The 17,009-nt window shown below is 44.1% G+C and overlaps 1 protein-coding gene across 20 annotated transcripts in view; it reads left to right on the top strand.

Annotated features, from left to right (window-relative positions):
• The window catches only part of Ttll5 (tubulin tyrosine ligase like 5), a 234,662-nt gene that overhangs the window by 134,449 nt on the left and 83,204 nt on the right, over positions 1-17,009 (top strand). For all 20 annotated transcript variants that reach the window (XM_040742715.1, XM_040742720.1, XM_040742719.1 and 17 more), the window contains one exon: positions 4,662-4,816. In XM_040742715.1, coding sequence (XP_040598649.1) covers positions 4,662-4,816 — 155 coding nt within the window. The remainder of the gene's footprint in view (positions 1-4,661; positions 4,817-17,009) is intronic.

Genomic DNA, 17,009 nt, shown 5'->3' with positions numbered 1-17,009 from the left:
CATCTCTCTAACATTGGCTTGTGCTTTGAATCAATCGTGAGTTTTAAACTGCCCCCTGTCTATCTTCTAGACCCATTGTGGCCAGTGACAGGCTAAGAATCAGGACTCCAGGGTTAGTAGCATGCATTCTAGTTAGTGATCAGCTCAGAGAAGTGACTTCTGTTTTAACAGAAATGATAGGTATTGCTATATTTTTGTGCACCTTCGCTAAGGCTGTCCTTTGAAGGAATTCTTTAAAAATAAAATGCTTGTTATGGCCACACACCCCGTACTCACAGTGCCATTTCTCACTTTTTCATAGAATAAGAGCTAGAGGGAAATGTAATTGGATGGAGGAGTTGCAGTGAGCTGGCACCCATAATCTTCTCATGTCTTGAGACCTCACTGGCGTGTGGAATCACCCAGTGTCAGGAGACTTGCTTTTCCTAGCAAAAATGATACTGGGATCCTTAACTAGTTCAGGAATTCCTCTTGTCCATTATGGAAAAGGCTAAGAGGCTGGAACAGAACCACAATGATTTGTATATAGTAATTTATCCATTATACGTATTTATCTAGAGATGGTCAAGGCTATAGGGAAGTGATGCCTAGTATATTAGCTCTAGCTAGTTGCATTTTAAAATTAAAGTTTACAATCAAGTTTCTCAGCCACACCACACCAGCCACATGTCTATTACACAAGAGCCATATGTGGCTAGTGGCAGTTCCACCTGACAGTGCAGACTTAGTTCATCCACAGAAAGCATTCTGATAGATAATGTTCTGTAGAGCACAGCAGGAAAATGAGTGCAGCCTGCAAATTGTTCCTTGCTTCTTGTTTAAAACTGCATCAAATCCTTCCACGATAGTGTGATTAAGATGCAAACTATGTGACTATCCATAAAGAATTGTCTAAAAGAGGAAACATCGGTTCATTTCCTCACTCTATTGGGTGATGGGCAATGTAAATCCTTGCAAGACAGATCTCAGAGGCAAGGGGTAGAAACAGTGGTTGCTTGCATGTGGTGGGTGTTGAGTGACTTCTAGACAAAACAAGGGTGAGGTTAGACTATTGAAAGTAAGGACCGGGTTGTTACCATCTGCTGAAGACAGGGTTTGTTTGGAAGAAAAAGGTAAGAGAAGAGCCTTTACAGTTTTCCTGTCAGGGTATTCTCATCTAAGCACCAATCACTTGCTTGTCGTTCTAAGTAAATTATCAGTGACCTGCTTTTTTGTATAAAGAAGTCACAGTGGCTGCCAATTCTTGGTCCATACACAAAATAAAGAGTGGATATTGAATGAGTCAACAACCCACCAGCTGTTCAAAGTTGGTCACATGTTTGTGCCACTTTTTACTGTACTTGGGACAAAATAAACCTGACTGAGCTTGTTTTTCCTGTCTCACTTCTTTAATGTCCTCTGAGGAATAGCAAAGGTGGGAAATAAAATTTAAAGGAGGAAGAGCTGTTAATCACTGCCTTCAGCACTTGAGGTCTCTATCTGATGGCAGTTTTAAAATTTCCTAATAGTTAAGAGTAAATAGGATTGTTTTCCTACATCCAATTTAGAAAAGTTGAAACTAGAGCCCAAGTTCTACAACCATTATATGGCTTTGGGTGAAGCCTTGGTTTTCCGCATCTGTGAAATGGAGTGTCTTCCCCAATGAGTAATGGGTAAAGTATAAGTGAACTTGTTATAGCATCCAAAATGCCTGGCACCACTCAGGTGTGAAGCTGTATTGTCTAGGGAAAGCATTTGACACGCACTCTTTCTCATCTTGGCCTTGCCACCACTTGGAAGTAAGGAGTTTGTGTAGCGCTTAGCTCCTTTAGACTTTTGTTTCCTTGGTGGTAAGAGCATTATACTCAGGGTTGGATGAGAACATGCAAGGATGGCAATACGTGGCACACAGAGAGTAGTCTGTGTTTGCTGTTGGGGTATGAACACTGGTGACTGAATTAAGGACTGCCATGCCAAGGCATAGATTATCAAATGTATCCTCTCCTTTCTTTTGATTGCTCTATTCTCCAAATTCAGCTCTTTATGCTAAACATGGCAGTGTGCACGTTTTAATCTATTGTTTAGCCACTATAAACTATTACTAAGTCCCTTTATTACATTGGCATAACTCTTTTTTAAGTGTGTGTGTCTGTGGGTGTGTGTATCTGTAGAGACTAGCGGAGAGCATTGGATTCCCTGGAGCTGGAGTTAACAGTAGATTTGAGCTAGTGGATGTCCTTGCTAAGAGCTGAACCCTGATCCTCTAGAAGAGCAACAAATGCTCTTACCCACTGAACCAGCTTGCTACCCCTGGTTTCCAGTTCAGCTCTTACTTATTATAGTTACACTTCTCACACTATGATATTGGTACAGTCTACAAGATCATGTTCAATTAATTTAAAACACCTGGTGGAGTTGGTGTTTGTTAGGAATATATTCTCCAGTCCTACCGGAGCCAGTGTCACTGTCTCTGAAGCTGCCCCTTGCTACCTGTAGGGTAAAGAAAATAGTAGGACAGAGTACTTCAAAAAACTAGGGTCCAGAGAAGAAGTACTCCCATAATTTTCAACAATATCCTACATGTTCTTTAGTCACCGTGTGCCTTCCCTCTGTCCCTGGTACCTTCAGACAGAGAACAGAAGTGAATAGTCATGGTTAGCTCCCAAGATCTCTTCTGAAGCATGGCCCACCCTGGAGAGCAGAACCACAATGCCTCACACTCCAGCCTCACAGTCGCCAGAGGCTGCTCCTAACCTATGGAAAACCGCTTTCTGTCCAAGAAAAGTAGTTTGAGTCATTGGTGAAAAGACACTGGTCTGGGCTGTTTTCACTTACCAACTTCTATAACTGGGGAGGAAACACTACACTGGTGCTAAAAATGACTTTTCTGTTTTCATGATTTCAGATAATTTTAAAATGTGAATTCTTTCACTTGTAAATGTCAAGGTTATTTAGGTACTTGAGATGTTTTATAGACAAGCATTTCTCTCCAGTTTGCTTCTCTTGCCTGATGACCTAAGACACGGGCAGCTTGTACATTGGGTTTCCCCTCTCAGCATCTCTGCATTCCCTGTCTCAAGTGCTTTCCTAGGCACCCCTTCCCTTTCCTCATCTTCTGTGACTGCCCAGGTGATACACTGGGTACCTCCCCACTGCAGTGAACCTAACAGCTTTGAAAAAATGTTCTGGCTCATTCAATAGCTAAAAAACCACGGAGAATACACAGAAGCACAAGAAAACAAATGATATAGCCATGCTAAAGTAGATGTTGTGTATTGGAGCTTTCTTCCTAGCTTTTGAGATGTTTATCCACATGTCTGTTTATGTTTAAGATTTAACACTGTGAGTTTTCTTTATTAGTGTGATTTTTCTTGAGTTATCATCATATTCCTAGATCAAGTGTTTTCTGAAAAAATGTTAATGAATAAATAGTATCCTCTTACATGGATAGAGCAAAATGTCCTTGTCCTATTTCACTGTTAAAAAAACAATGCTTACTTTCAAGTACATGTTCTCTGTAGTGTATGGTATAAAGCTGTGGGGCTCCAGTCCTTGAACCTTAGTTGTGCTGTTTATTCCAAGGCCTCAATGAGATCCTCACTGTTTCCTCCTGTGCAAAATGAAGATTCAGATCAGCACTGTACTGATGACCTCACTCTGAACTTGCATGAGATGTGTGTGACGCACTCTTGTACTGAATTCTAATAAAAATCAACTGCTCTTGTAATGGTCACTGTCATCTATCACCTGAGGCATTCTTTGAATTGGTCTAACGCAAACATCAGAGTGGACAATATTCTAGTATACCTTAGTAACATTGCTAAATTGATATCTACAAAAGTTCTGTCAACTCGCAGGCACACAAGTAATATAAGTGCTTGTCTGATCTGTCCCTTGCCATTATTAGGCACTTTTTTCTTTTTTTAATTTTTTTTTATTTTTTGCTCTTATGTGCATTGGTATTTTGCCTGTATGCATGACTGCATGAAGGTATCAGATCTCCTGGAGCTCCAGTTACAGGCAGTGGTGAGCCACCATGTGGGTGCTGGGAATTGAACCTAGGTCCTCTATAAGAGTAGCCAGTGCTCCTAACGGCTGAACCATCTCTCCAGACCCTGAACACTTTTTTCTATATAGCATTATGACAGTTTTGTCTTACAACTTGCATTTCTTTGCAGTTTACATTTTTAAAAAATAATTTTTACTTCCAAGTAGAAACTAGTTCAAAATGTTAAAGTGGCTGGTGACATTCCGTCTTTGTAAATTATTTATGAACATTAATACTCATTTTAATGGACTTTCCAGGTGTTTCTTTCTAAATGATTGAGTTTGTTGTATAATATTTATTACTATTTTACCTACAACTAGAGCTTGTTTAAGCATTTAGAACTTCCAAATGAAGAAAGAAGGCTGTCTGGTTTGAACATTGTTTGGCTCATTCCAGTGCAGTCCACAGAGCAGGGGCAGAATGAGCTCTTGCCTGCTAGAGCTCGCAGACACCGCAGGTTCCCCACCTCTGCTGTCTGTGCACAGAAGCCAGTCTGTGCTCTCTGCCTTTGTCGCAGCCACTGCTTTCAGCCCCGATGAGTCAGTCTCTCAAACTGTGATTGCTCCCATATGTTTTTCATGATACTTTTCTAAAACTTTGTAAAATCAAGTTATTTCCTTCCCCTGCTTTCTAGGTGGCAAACCTGAATTTGGCCAGCAATGTCATAAACAGAAGCAGTGCTTCAACACCCCCTACCCTTCGACCTGTCATCAGTCCTAGTGGCCCGACCTGGTCTATCCAGTCAGACCTCCATGCTTCTGAGAACCACTCTAGCCCCCCTGGAAGCAGGTGAGTGGAGGGCCCGGGCTAGCATTTGGGTTTCACAGGACTGGTCTGCCTGTCACTGCATCCCAAGTGTGATGGTGCCACAGAGAGCTCTGCCTTTACTTTGCCTGTCCACATCCTGTAACCCTGAGCCAAAAGGCCTGCTTTAACTTGTAAGGTTGTTTTCATGACAAGGAAGTTTCTGGTATTTGGGAAAATTGCTCTGTTCGTCCTTGCTTCCATTGAACATTCTTATGTCTGGGTTTTGCCACTTTGTGCTCGTCCCTGCTTCTTATTTTATACCTCACACTGCATGGTGCTTCATTCAGCTGCTCTGGGCTCTGCTTTGGAAAGGCGTTTTTCTCTTATATTTTAGAAAGCCAGGTTACATAATTAAGTGCCAGCCATAATTAAAGTTGTATAATTAAGCCTCCTCTGATAATGTTGACTTGGGGAGTCATTCCTTTGTGTAGCTGAAAAGTGTTAGAGGATAAAATCCAAATGATTCTGGATATAGAGCAAGTTCTAAACTAAAAAGAAAGCACTGTATTGAATGGTAGTCTCTTTCTATATTTTAACAATCCCGTTATGAAAAAGATATAATAGGAAATAGGTTCCCAAATACAAAATACCTGGTCTTCAGTCTTCCAGTATGGCAGTATCATAAAAGACAAAGAAAGGATCTGTGCAGGAAAGCTTCAACCTGACACAGAAATTCCTTGGCGTGTGCTTGCCACACAAGCCGGGCCACCTGTTGTGACCCACAGAAACTGCCGTGGAGACAAGCCATCCCAGGGTGTCATCCTCCACGCTCAGCGTGGGCGCCATGGCATGTGCACAGACACACAGTAGTAAAATGTTTTGTTTTGTGTCACCCCTCCCCTTATTGCTTTTTTCATACAACATGTTTTGGTCATATTCTTTTCCCTCCCTCATATCATCCACACCTCCCTACCCATACAACTTGAAATTGTTTTGCTTTGATTTTGAGATGAGGTCTATGTCTGGCTGGCCTGGAACTCCTGAGTGCTGGGACTAAAGGGGTGCTACACCACCACTCCCATCTAACATTTCTTTTAAAAGAACAATATTAGGACAAGAACAAACTGTAATATAGGTGATGTATGTTTTTAACACTGTTTGAACTCCTCTTGTCTATATGAAATTTCCTGGTGAGGGAGTGATCTGGTCCAGCTTGCTGTAGGGGTTACTGAGTAAGGACTCAGCAGCATCAGTCCCCCAGTCAGATGAGCAGTGAAGAGATGTGGTTGTTAAAGAGAGTGGAGCATTCTGTGGGGTCCTCTTCACTTGGCATGAAGCTGTCAGATGTCCCAGTGGTTGTGTGTCCCCACCTATCCTGCCCTCATCCCACCCCACCCCACCCCACCCCACCCCAGGGCAGCAGTTCCTGCTGCTGCCTCTTCTGTGCTGCTTTGCTGGAAGCTTGAAAAGGAAAACCAAAGACCTGGGGAGGGAAGAACTACCTTACTGCTGAAGTTTCTAGTGGTGTCAGAATTAGTATTTAAGGAGCTAATTTGGAAACCAGAAACCATGCCCAGGAAGTGAAATGAATATAAGCACATTACATCATGCCCTGTAATGGTATCTCTCACTCCCAGAGTCATTGTGGCTGGGGTTGAAAGAACCATCTCTGCTGAGGATGAGAAGAGCTGAAGCCAAGCGGGGCTGCAGCACTTCTGAGACAGGGCGCCCTCCACACAGGGAAGGCTGTTTTCTGCTTTCCAATCTACAGAATAACCACATTCCTGAAACAGAAGTCATGAAAAAAAGCTGTTCATACAGAGAGCTTTATCCACCTTACAGATGTTTGCAAGTATTACGTTTTCATGACACTGCAGAGCCATTCCTGTGGAATGCATTTATGATGCCCTGTGCTATTCTAGCTGGGTGACAGCAACCAGCATTTTCCATACTGTAAATAAGGTGTCAGAGTATACATTTGGAGAAGTAGACTTTTTTTTTTACATTTTGCATATTTGGAGGAGGGAGCTTTATTAGAACTTCTGGCTGGCTGTAGAGCTTTCTCTTGGCAACACCTGTTAGAAATAAGAAGAAAGATGGCGGGGATGTGTCAGAGTCAAAGCCGAGACCTAGTTTCCTTTGACTCTCTCGAAGTCTGTGAGCCCTGCAGTGAGCTGGCATCCTGTATTTGCCTCACTGCCTCTGCAGCCAGAATGCAGCCTCCATGAAGTCCCCTCAGCTTTCCTTCTTGACTTAATTGTCTACAATAGCTCTACTTGCTTTTCTTTAAGCATAAGGGCCAGTTGCCCTGTTCTAGTGAAATCTAAGGAGCCTGGGAATGTCTTCTGTGGCTCCTTGGTAACCTCTGCTAGCTAGAACAGCTGGGGGCTCAACTTGGGCATTCTAGTTCCATGTGGAATTCCGGGAGCAGCCACCCAAGAGCAGTGCTAAGTGAATTCTGAGGTCCCAGCCAGAGGCATTCTACACAGTCCTGAGTCCTGATTTCCACTTTCACATGGTAAGTCACTGTGAAGTAGGCATTTTTGGATATTGACTTAGTCTCTTGTTCCTTCTTTGTAGTAAGAAGTGACTAAGCTTAATGAATATGGGATTCATAGCTTAGAGATGTGAGTTTTATTACTGGTTTTGACACTAAGCGACCTTAAGCTATTCATTTAATCTTTTTATAGGGTAAGCATACTTACATATAAACTGGACTGTTTTGAGAGCTTTTAGGTTGCCTTTGATCTCCTTAGAAGTGGGAGTTAAGTAAATAAAAGGTACTCTTACTAGCTTCTGTGATAACAGCAGTGGATTCCAGGCTAATACAGTGTGCTAATTCAGTAAACTAGGCTGCCCTGCACAGCTGAGATGTAAAGAGACTCCCTGTGCTGGCCGTACTTTCATCAGCATGTCGGAGAATTGGAGACTTGGTAGCCACAGGAATGAATGCACAGTGACTCACGAGAACTCACAGATAGTGTTACTCTTCATTTCCCCACGTTGCCATTGTTCTCCGTTTTATGGATCGCACAAGCTTTCACCAGACAACCTTATTCCTCCCTCACTCTTGGAAACTGCCCCAAATGTAGCCTCAGGGCTGTCGTCTCCCATTGGGTCAGCGTGAGCTCAGCCCAGCGCCTCAAATCCCCTGGTTCCTTTGGTCTGTCTGGAGTCCCTGCTCAGGCTTTGTTGTGGGAGAGGAAGGCAAAGAGCCCACAACTTGCCCAGACAGTCTGAGACCTGGCCATGCAGCTTGCAGTTCCCTAGACACTCTGGAGTTGGACTTGGCCCGCCATTCCTCTGTTGTTACTTTTCAGAGGTAATAAGTGAGATTAATTGCAGGCTATTCTCCAGAAGAGAGACTTGTTAGGGCCAAATGCAGTCACATGTGTAGAAGTCTGAGGCATGCCTCAAGCAGGGCCAGTGTGAATTACCCAGCAGGACTCTGGGATGCAGGCACCACATTAGACTTAACCAACAGGAACCCTGGTCGCCAGGATCACGTGTTTATGACCTTTTCTTCAAGCCTTGTCTCTGGTCACTGGGTGTTGGTACATGACTTTGGCTTTTCCCTAGCTAGTGAGCAAGGTTGGCTTCTCTGTTATCTGTCTTCTGGGCACAGGAGGGAGTTATTAGGGGCTGAGATTCCGTGTGCAAGTCTCTCCTCTCTACTTCCAGTCCTCCATGGAGCTGGACCACATCACCAGAGAGAATTTCTAGGTGAGGAACACCTGATGGGTTTGGGGTGCATTTCTCTTTGTGAATCCTTCTGGGAGACCGGGAAGGGTTACAACAAAGTTTTGGCTGCTGCTTGGAGTGATTTGGGAAGGACAGGGCCTCAGACAGCTTGGCAGGAACCTGAGGCCCTGTTTTTTTCCAGACCAGCCCTTCCTTGTGGGTCGAACTGTCAGGGAATCCCACGAATGTCTGGCTTCTGCCCCTTTGTGTGTTTTTCCAGCATTTGTCATTGAATTATTTTTATCCATCTCTGGCTTTTTCACTCGCACACACATCCTGGGGATTTGTCTGTTCCTCGATGTTAAAGCAAGGAGAATTGACAGAAGAATACAAGCAAAGTTCATTCCTACTTCTTAGACGTTGTGGGCATGGGATGCTCAGCTTGGTCAGCCCTAAACTCTAAAGTAAGCATCTGTGTTTCTGAGCTTTGCATTCTACCAGAGAATGGAAATCCTGGCAACTGAAGATGTTCTTTGTTATCCTGCCCCACCCCCACCCTGCCCCATCCTCTATTCAGTAACCAATCAGAAAGAGCCTGGTATCCTGCTGTGTGTTATGCTTAGAGTAAGTTTTTCAGAGGTTCTGATTCCAGATTAGCTAACACTTTTCTCCCTTTGCTTAAATTACTTCTCTCAAATAGTGTTGGAGAGTCAGGCCTCTGACTTCACAACTTTTTATTCTTGGTCAGCTGTCAGCAGCATTTGGTTTGTTCATTTCTTTGCATGGTATGTCCTGTGCATTTTCTATGTCAGGCATTTTACTACATGCTGGAGTAGAGCAGTCAGTTACAAAGAATAGCCCCTAATCTCCAGACTGTGTGGCCTGTGTTCTCAGTAGAGGGTTTGCAGGTAGGCAGGGATTAAAAGATATGTGGTGTTTGATCTCGAAGAAGTTAACATCTGATATGAGAAGGGTTGTACATACTCATGGGACGGTTAGAGAGCAGTGCCAGGCAGCACATAGCAGTACCTGGGTTTTATGGCACAGGCAATTGGAAAGAGTATGTAGAGCAGGTCGGACTTTAGTCCTCTCACACGCCAGTGTTTCAGATGGCAGATCCTTGAAGCCAGTGCACCAAGATGAGCCCAGAGGGGCAAATGTATGCTCTATCCAAAGCAGCCACGGCCCTAGACATAAAATGTAGGTGATTCCAAGTGAGTTTGTAGCCTTGGACAAGTTACCAAGTTACAGTTAGCTACAGGTGTGTGTGTGTGTGTGTGTGTGTGTGTGTGTGTGTGTGTGTGTGTGTGTGTGTGTGTGTGTGTTAATGGGGGTTGAACCTACAGTCTTGTGCATGCTAGGCAAGCACTCTATCACTGAGCTATATCTCAGGTCCTTACTACTTTTTAAAAATGTAAATAATAATGCCTGTCTTGGTAATTGTTAAAGATTAAATGGAGTTGTATATGAAAGCAGCCCGCAAAGTATAATGCCTGGTTTAGGTATAAGTTCTTGAAAACTCTGAGTTCCAGAGGGGGGCTGGGGGTGGGGGGAAACAGACACACCAACATGGGATACAGACAGACCCATACCAAGAATTGCCCAAGGTAAGAGGCTGCTACAGCACTCAGTCCTGGGCTAGTCCAGATAGCACTAGCCCCTGCCCTGTGCAGCACCTGAGCTAGATTACCCAGAGGCAGTCTTCCAGAGGATGGATGATCTCAGGGAGGGGCCAAGCAGCTCTGCCTTCACTGAACTCTGTTGAAGCTCAGCGCCCTTCCTCTCTGCTATCTTCTGAATGTTGAAATTTCCACTGCAGCTCAGTGTTCCAGCCAGCAAACACTCATATTTTCCATCCATCCTGGGGGTCGAGCTTTGGGAGAGCCTTTCTCTGGAGGAGTTTGGAGCTTATAATTTTGTACTTCATCCTGTTATATAAACAACAATGTTTAGCCAAAGAGCACAATCACACAAAGAAACCACTTGGGTGAGGGGGGGGGAGGAGGCTAACAAAACAGCTCTTTCATGTTAGAGCTCTGCAGAAGTGATATTTCACTACTTATTCTCCTTTCTTTCTCTCTCATAAAACAAACTTTACCTGACCTCCATCCTCCTGAGAACTCCCATGCTGCCATCTCCCCAGCACAGGGCTAGCAAAGGTCTGCCTATCCCTGAAGCCGTCCTGCTTCTGTTCCCCAACAACAGGTGTGGACCCCAGGCAGTTCCCACCCACCACAGCCTTCACCTCCTCACTCACCAGTGGAACGGTTGAGGGGACGTTGGTCATACCAGGAAATGTGTCCCTCACAGCTGCCCAAACATCATGCCAGAGCAAAGGATACTTGGGAACTTAGGGTCTAGTCTCTGAAGAAAACGATGAGAAGAAGTCACTTCTTTTTCTTCAGACCGAAATAGCTTTTAATTGGGTCTGTCCTGAACACAAGCATATTTTCCCATAATGACAAATAATTCCCTGTAATGGTACAATGGCTGTCTACATACATGACCCTAGGTATGACAAGTAATCTAGAGACAAAGCATGTGGGTAGGTGTGTATAGGTTATATGTAGACACTATATCATGTCATACGAGGGACCACAGCACCTGAGACTTTGCTATCTGCAGGGGTCCTCTAACTTCTAAGGATTCTGAGGGATAACTATAATTTCCCAATTTTACTCAGGCTCATTCAGCTTCACATATGAAACTGCCATTTGTGGCTCTAAAAACTAAAATAAGCATCAATTTCAGGTAGCTGAAAAATTACAAAGTGAAAAGTTACATGAGAAACAATTGTATGTCTAGCAGTGCAGCCATTCAGGTGTGTGTATGTGTGTGTGCGTACGTGCACGCATGTGTGTGCACTCACCCTGCGAAATTGGGAAGCGGTTTATCTTCACTACTTTGGGGGGGGGGAAGGCACAACAAGTTGGAGAAACTGACAGTGACAACACATAGCAGTCTGTATTTAATTTTTGGTCTGAAGTTGACCTAGCCTTACAAATAGAGAAGGCCGATGCAGCCAGCATTCAAGTCGCTGCCATTTACAGGTCGGTCTGATTCCTCTCTTGCGTTGTTGTTATTCCCCCCACTATTATCTTCTTATCCCTTCAAGTCAACTGTCTTACCAACCCTGAAAAGAGCTTGGGAGGAATTGCAGCAGGGAGGGGACACTGCGTCTTTGCCCCTTGCTTCTCGTCTAGAGAAACACTAGTGATCCATTTTGAGTCCTTACTGAGCACTGACTCGACACATTTGGAAGGAAGGCCAGGTGCCTTTCCTGACCCTTGACTGAGGAGCTCCTCTTCCTCTGCCTTTGCTTCTGCTGAAGACCACAAGCTTGCTCCTGAGCAAGCACAGTTAAGTCGTCAGCGCTTTAAACAACAAAGGGGCTTAAAGGAAAACTCCTTGCACCTGTGTTTACTGAATGCCGCCAGTAAAACCATAACACCTGGAAACACGCAGGCCCTCCATCCAGCTGGCTGCATGGAATAGGTTCTTGGGAGACAGAGCTATGAAGCCGGGGCAGTTGGAATCAGCATTTCCTGATTTACATCCTTTGGACCCTTCTGTAGAGTCAGTGACTGTCACTGTGTGGTGTCCTACAATACCAGGGCAGGGAAAGCAACAGTTCCTGGACATGATACTAAAGCTTGCAGTTGTATTTATTATGAACTAAGTGTCTTTATATTGCTTATGAACCATTAAAGAAGTTAGACTTTAGCAAGTTGCTTAAATATGGAGTCTGCATTCTTTAGGAGATACATGCAAGGCTTGTAGTGGACAAGAGGGGGTATGGGAAACTTCCGGTTTAAAAATTCACCACTCGGCATGCATGGTAAGTCATAACAGAGCAGTCCCAATGTAGCCATCTGTATGCTTCAGGGGTAGCAAACATTATTTGCAACTTTCATGATAGTTAAGATGGTATTAATTAGCCTTCACAGCCAATAACCAACATGACATTTACCCTGGTTCTTTTTGCTATCTTCCTATGACAAGAGGGAAATACGGTTATGTCTCAGTGCTGTGACTGTGGTTTGGAAGAATTTAGGGGAGAAAGGAGGCTTTCTGGAACAACCATTGAGGATCCCTTCAACGGTGTGACCAGTGCATGATGTTTAGCGGTCATTGAGCTATGTTCTTCTGTAGCCAAATTGCACCAAAGAAAGTGGGCTGAGAAGCGCACTGAGCTGCTGCTAGTGGGCTCCATTCCCTTGAGGCTGCCTGAAAACATCCCTCAACTGTTGAAGGACAAGGGCCACAAACTTCTCTTAACCTTCTTTCCCAGGTACCTGGGAGGGGGGGGAGGGGAGGCTGGTGATAAGTAGTGTTCCATCTGGGAAAATGGTTGGATAGTTCATCTGACAGTTGTTATAGTAATGTGCCCCGCCCCTGTGCCCTGAAGGATGTGCTAGACAAAGCCCCTGTCCTCGTGGAGGACAATTAGTGACACATCATTAATGCAAGTACTATAAAAGAATGTGTGCCTTATTGATAAATAGCATTGTACTCAAAGTGGTGAGAGCTCAGAGGACAGAGTGTAAACACTGACTAGACAACGCTAGCCAAAACTTCATGGAAAGCTGTGAGCTGAATATAGAAAGGTAGGTGGGAGTTGAGAGCCCAAGCGATTTCCTTGGCACCTGACTGTGGGATCTATGAACCATCAAACAAATAACGATACATGCTTCTATTCTCTCAGTTAGACTTGACAGATTGGCAAGGTGGACTAGGGTCACTAGTCTATATGTCTATTTGGGGGTTTTTTCCATGTAAAATTCAGAGCAGGTGATTAGAAGGGAACGCTTAAGGCCAAGGTGCTTCCCCATACAGACAGGGTACTAGTGGGTAGAAAGCAATGATTCCATCCAGTCCCAGGTTGTGACCAGCATAGAGATCAGTGAAGAGCAGGGGCTGTGGGGAAAGACGGACAAAGGGGGCGGGTGTTTGTGAGAAAGTGTGAATGGGAGCTAGTTGGGCTAAGATACAGTGTTTCTGCTTGAAGTCAAACAAGTTGAAGCCTAAGTGATAGGAACTGAAATCAAACTGGCTCTAGTAGAGATCTCTTTACTTCATACAACTAAAATGCCAGAAAGTTGGGAATTTAGGAAATAGAGTTAAGCATTTATTCTGCTTGTCTCCAAGTTCATAGCTAAACAAGAAATTAATAGGAGAAAGATGAAAAAAAGTGCTGGCTTTAGCAGTCATGAGGACAACTTGACTAGGTGGCCCCTCTCAGGGCCACCTCTAGTCTGTTTCTGATGTTTTATTTATCCTAAACGGTTTTCTATTCTATTAATACCTTGTTCATTTTTATAATCGAAACACATTTTCAGGGAAAATAGACATAATACCCCACAGTTTGAAAACAAAAAATCTGACTGGGGACCAATTTCCAAGGTAAACCCTCCCTGTGCCCCCAGTCTGACTTTCCAGGGTCATTCCTTCTCACATTTTGTCCCAGCACCACAGTGGAACTAAGCAGGGCAGGTGAGGTCTCTCTCACCTTTATTCCTAGCTCTCAGGAGTTCAAGGCAGTCTGATCTACAAAGCAGGTTCCAGGCCAGTCAGGACTACACAGTGAGACCGTCTCAACAAACACACTAATAAAATAATAAAAGCAGGCCAGCTGTCTGGACTGCAGAGAAGGCTAAGTGTAGGTAAAGCGTGGCCTGTTCCTGCAGAGGACCTGGCTCCTCTCTTAGCACCCATGTTAGATGACTCAGCTACTGTCGCTCCAGCTCTCGGGATCTGCTTCCAGCCTCCGCAGTCCCCTGAAGTCACCGGCACACTCCAGCACTCAATTGAAAATACAATAATTGGGGGGTTTTGTTTAGTTTGTTGTTTTTGTTGTTGTTGTTTGACAAGGTCTCACTGTGTAGCTCAGGCTGGACTCGAACTCACAGAAATCCACCCCACCTTTGCCTCCCAAGTGCTGGGATCAAAGGCATGTACTACCATGCCTGGTGACAAAATAATTTGTTCTTTTATTTTAAAAAAAGAGAGTAGTTTTCATATACATAATCTTCAAATGTATTTAAAAGTATTATTGAGCAAAGGTCACTATAGTTAATTTGAAGCATATGTTTTATTTATTATGCATGTGCACACACATGCTGATGTCATAGTTGTAGGTGTTAGTTCTCATCTCCCACCATCTGATTCCAGGGGTCAGACCTCAGTTCTTCAGACAGTGCAGCACCATTGTCTTTCTGAGGTAGGCCGTCTCATCTGCCCACTTACTGTAGTTAGTAACACCATATTTTATACTCTAACATTGCTAGAGGGAGGCAAATTATTCTCACCAAGTAAAGTTTAAAAGTATGTGAAGTAAGGCATATCTGTTAAGTGACTCCACTCAGCCATTCCACAATGCGCTTATTCTAGGACATCACATTATGTATGTATCACCAATACATACAAGTTTCATCAACTGAAAGAATTAAGTATACAATTATTTTAAAGCAAAAGTTAATTAAATCTAGTATGTTTTTTGCTTCTTCATGTTACCACCTGTGTTTCTTTCAAGTTCTTAAATTATTAGTTCCATCTGCTTTCTGTCACCGTTTCACTAAAGGGTTGAGTCATCTTACTATTACAGCCTAGTGCCTTGGTAAAGAAAAGGCACTTAATAACAAGGTTCACAGAAACGGCTCAGTTCAACTCGACTCAGCCTCCCTGCAACTTTCCCTGACCTCCCGAGTAAATCCTATAAGCTTGTCCACTGATACCTTCTAAAACAGGCAGTTGAAAGGAAGTTCTGACTTCCTCCCAAGGCAATGAGTAAGATGGCTTGCATACTTGCAGCTCCTACAGTGCGGCCCTGGAGCCCTTCCTGCCAGTGAATTGGCAGAATAAAAACTGCTGATTGGTCCACTGAGCTTAGAAAATTCTCCCCCCTCCCCCAAACCTAATGTCCCAAGTCACTGGGTCTTGGTCTCCTTTTTATTTTTTATGTTATTTGAGATGGGACTAACCTAGTACTCCCAGTAATCCTCCTGCCTCGCTAGTCCCGGGATTACAGGTGTGAGCTACCACACTAGGCCCTTTCCTTTAGTGCTTGTTTGGTTCCTTCTAATTTTCCAAAATCAGACGTATGCTACAAGCAAGAGTTCTTCTCCAGTCTGAGGATGGAGGCAGAGTGTGGGAGATGGGGCTGGGCAGGCTCCTTGCTCTTGTCACCCTTCTCCTATTCAATTCAACATTCAGGAAGCTTAAAAGCCATTTCCAACAGGGGCTTTAGTGTGGCCTGCCATCTGTGCTCACCCTCCATCCCTAGCCTCTCCCATGCTCGTTGACCAGAAGTTGTAGCATATGCTGAATTGTTCGCCTCTCATTCTAGGTCCTCTCTCTCTCTCTCTCTGTTGTCCTTTGTTACATAAGCTCTCTGGCCTCCCTATTTGAGTGACTAATGTAGAGAGAAAGCATACTGTCAGGTCACCACACTTCTGCTCGTTTTAAGGAGGTGTGTGTGTATGTGTGAGAGAGAGAGAGACAGACAGAGAGAGAGAGAGAGAGAGAGAGAGAGAGAGAGAGAGAGAGAGAGAGAGAGAGAGAGAGAGAGAGAGAGAGCTGAGGGAGTCAGGTTCCTTACAACTGGAGTTCTGGCCTCTACCAAGCTGCCTGATGTGGGTGCCAAGATCTAAACTTGGGTCCGCTGAAAGTGCAGCATATGTTCTTGACCACTGAGCTGTCTTTCCAGGCCCCACAGCTCTACTCGAACATCAGCACTGTGCCCCTCGTTGTATAGTGGTAGTTTGTATGCTTGCTTTGCTGACAGTGTTAGAGTGAAAGCTTTGGGAGGGTGGAGGCCAACCAAGTCTTGTGTATCCTTGTCTCTGAACAGAGCCCCACCAAAGTGCTCAGTGAAGTTCAGTGGGTGCCTAAGGATGTTAGCATTGCCCAGTATGGCAGTCATAAGTTACACTTGGTACACTCTGTTGGATACTTAAATCAAGGGTACTTAAAGTTCAAGGTTATCATCCACTAAATGGCTAGTTCAAGACTAACCTGAGCTACATAAGACCCTAGCTCCAAACCAAAAAAAAAAAAAAACAGTTTAATTTCTTAGTCTCATTAGCCATAACCCAAAGTTTAAAAGTCACATGTAGCTTATGGTCTCCATTTTGGGCAGTACAGACTTAGAAACTAATAAAGGTCCCAAACTAGTAAGTTTAGAAAAGAAATGAAACTCAAAGGTATATTCTTGAAGACCCTCTCAGGTCTTCTGTAGACTTGAGCCTAAAGAAATGAAACCCAAAGGTATATTCTTGGTGACCCTCTCAGGGTCTTCTGTAGACTTGAGCCTCTCTTGTTTAGCTCTAGAAATTCACCACAGATGCTGTTCTTGAAGTAATTTGTGGTACTGGGAGGGGCGGTTGCTAAAGCCTTGGAAATCTCAAAAGGCCAGAGCTTCTGTGTTACTAGTGCCTAGCCAATCCGGGGCTGGGCCACCTGACAGGAAGAGGTTTCAAAGTATTAGCACTTTGTTTTCTGAGCAGTGCATGGCTAGATGCTGGGGGAGGTCTTACTTCCCTTTCACCCCACTGCC

The sequence above is a fragment of the Mesocricetus auratus genome, unplaced genomic scaffold, assembly GCF_017639785.1.
Source record: "Mesocricetus auratus isolate SY011 unplaced genomic scaffold, BCM_Maur_2.0 Super-Scaffold_15014, whole genome shotgun sequence".
NCBI lineage: Eukaryota > Metazoa > Chordata > Mammalia > Rodentia > Cricetidae > Mesocricetus > Mesocricetus auratus.
The sequence above is the reverse complement of the archived record's forward strand: the minus strand, read 5'-3'. Positions and strand labels throughout refer to the sequence as shown.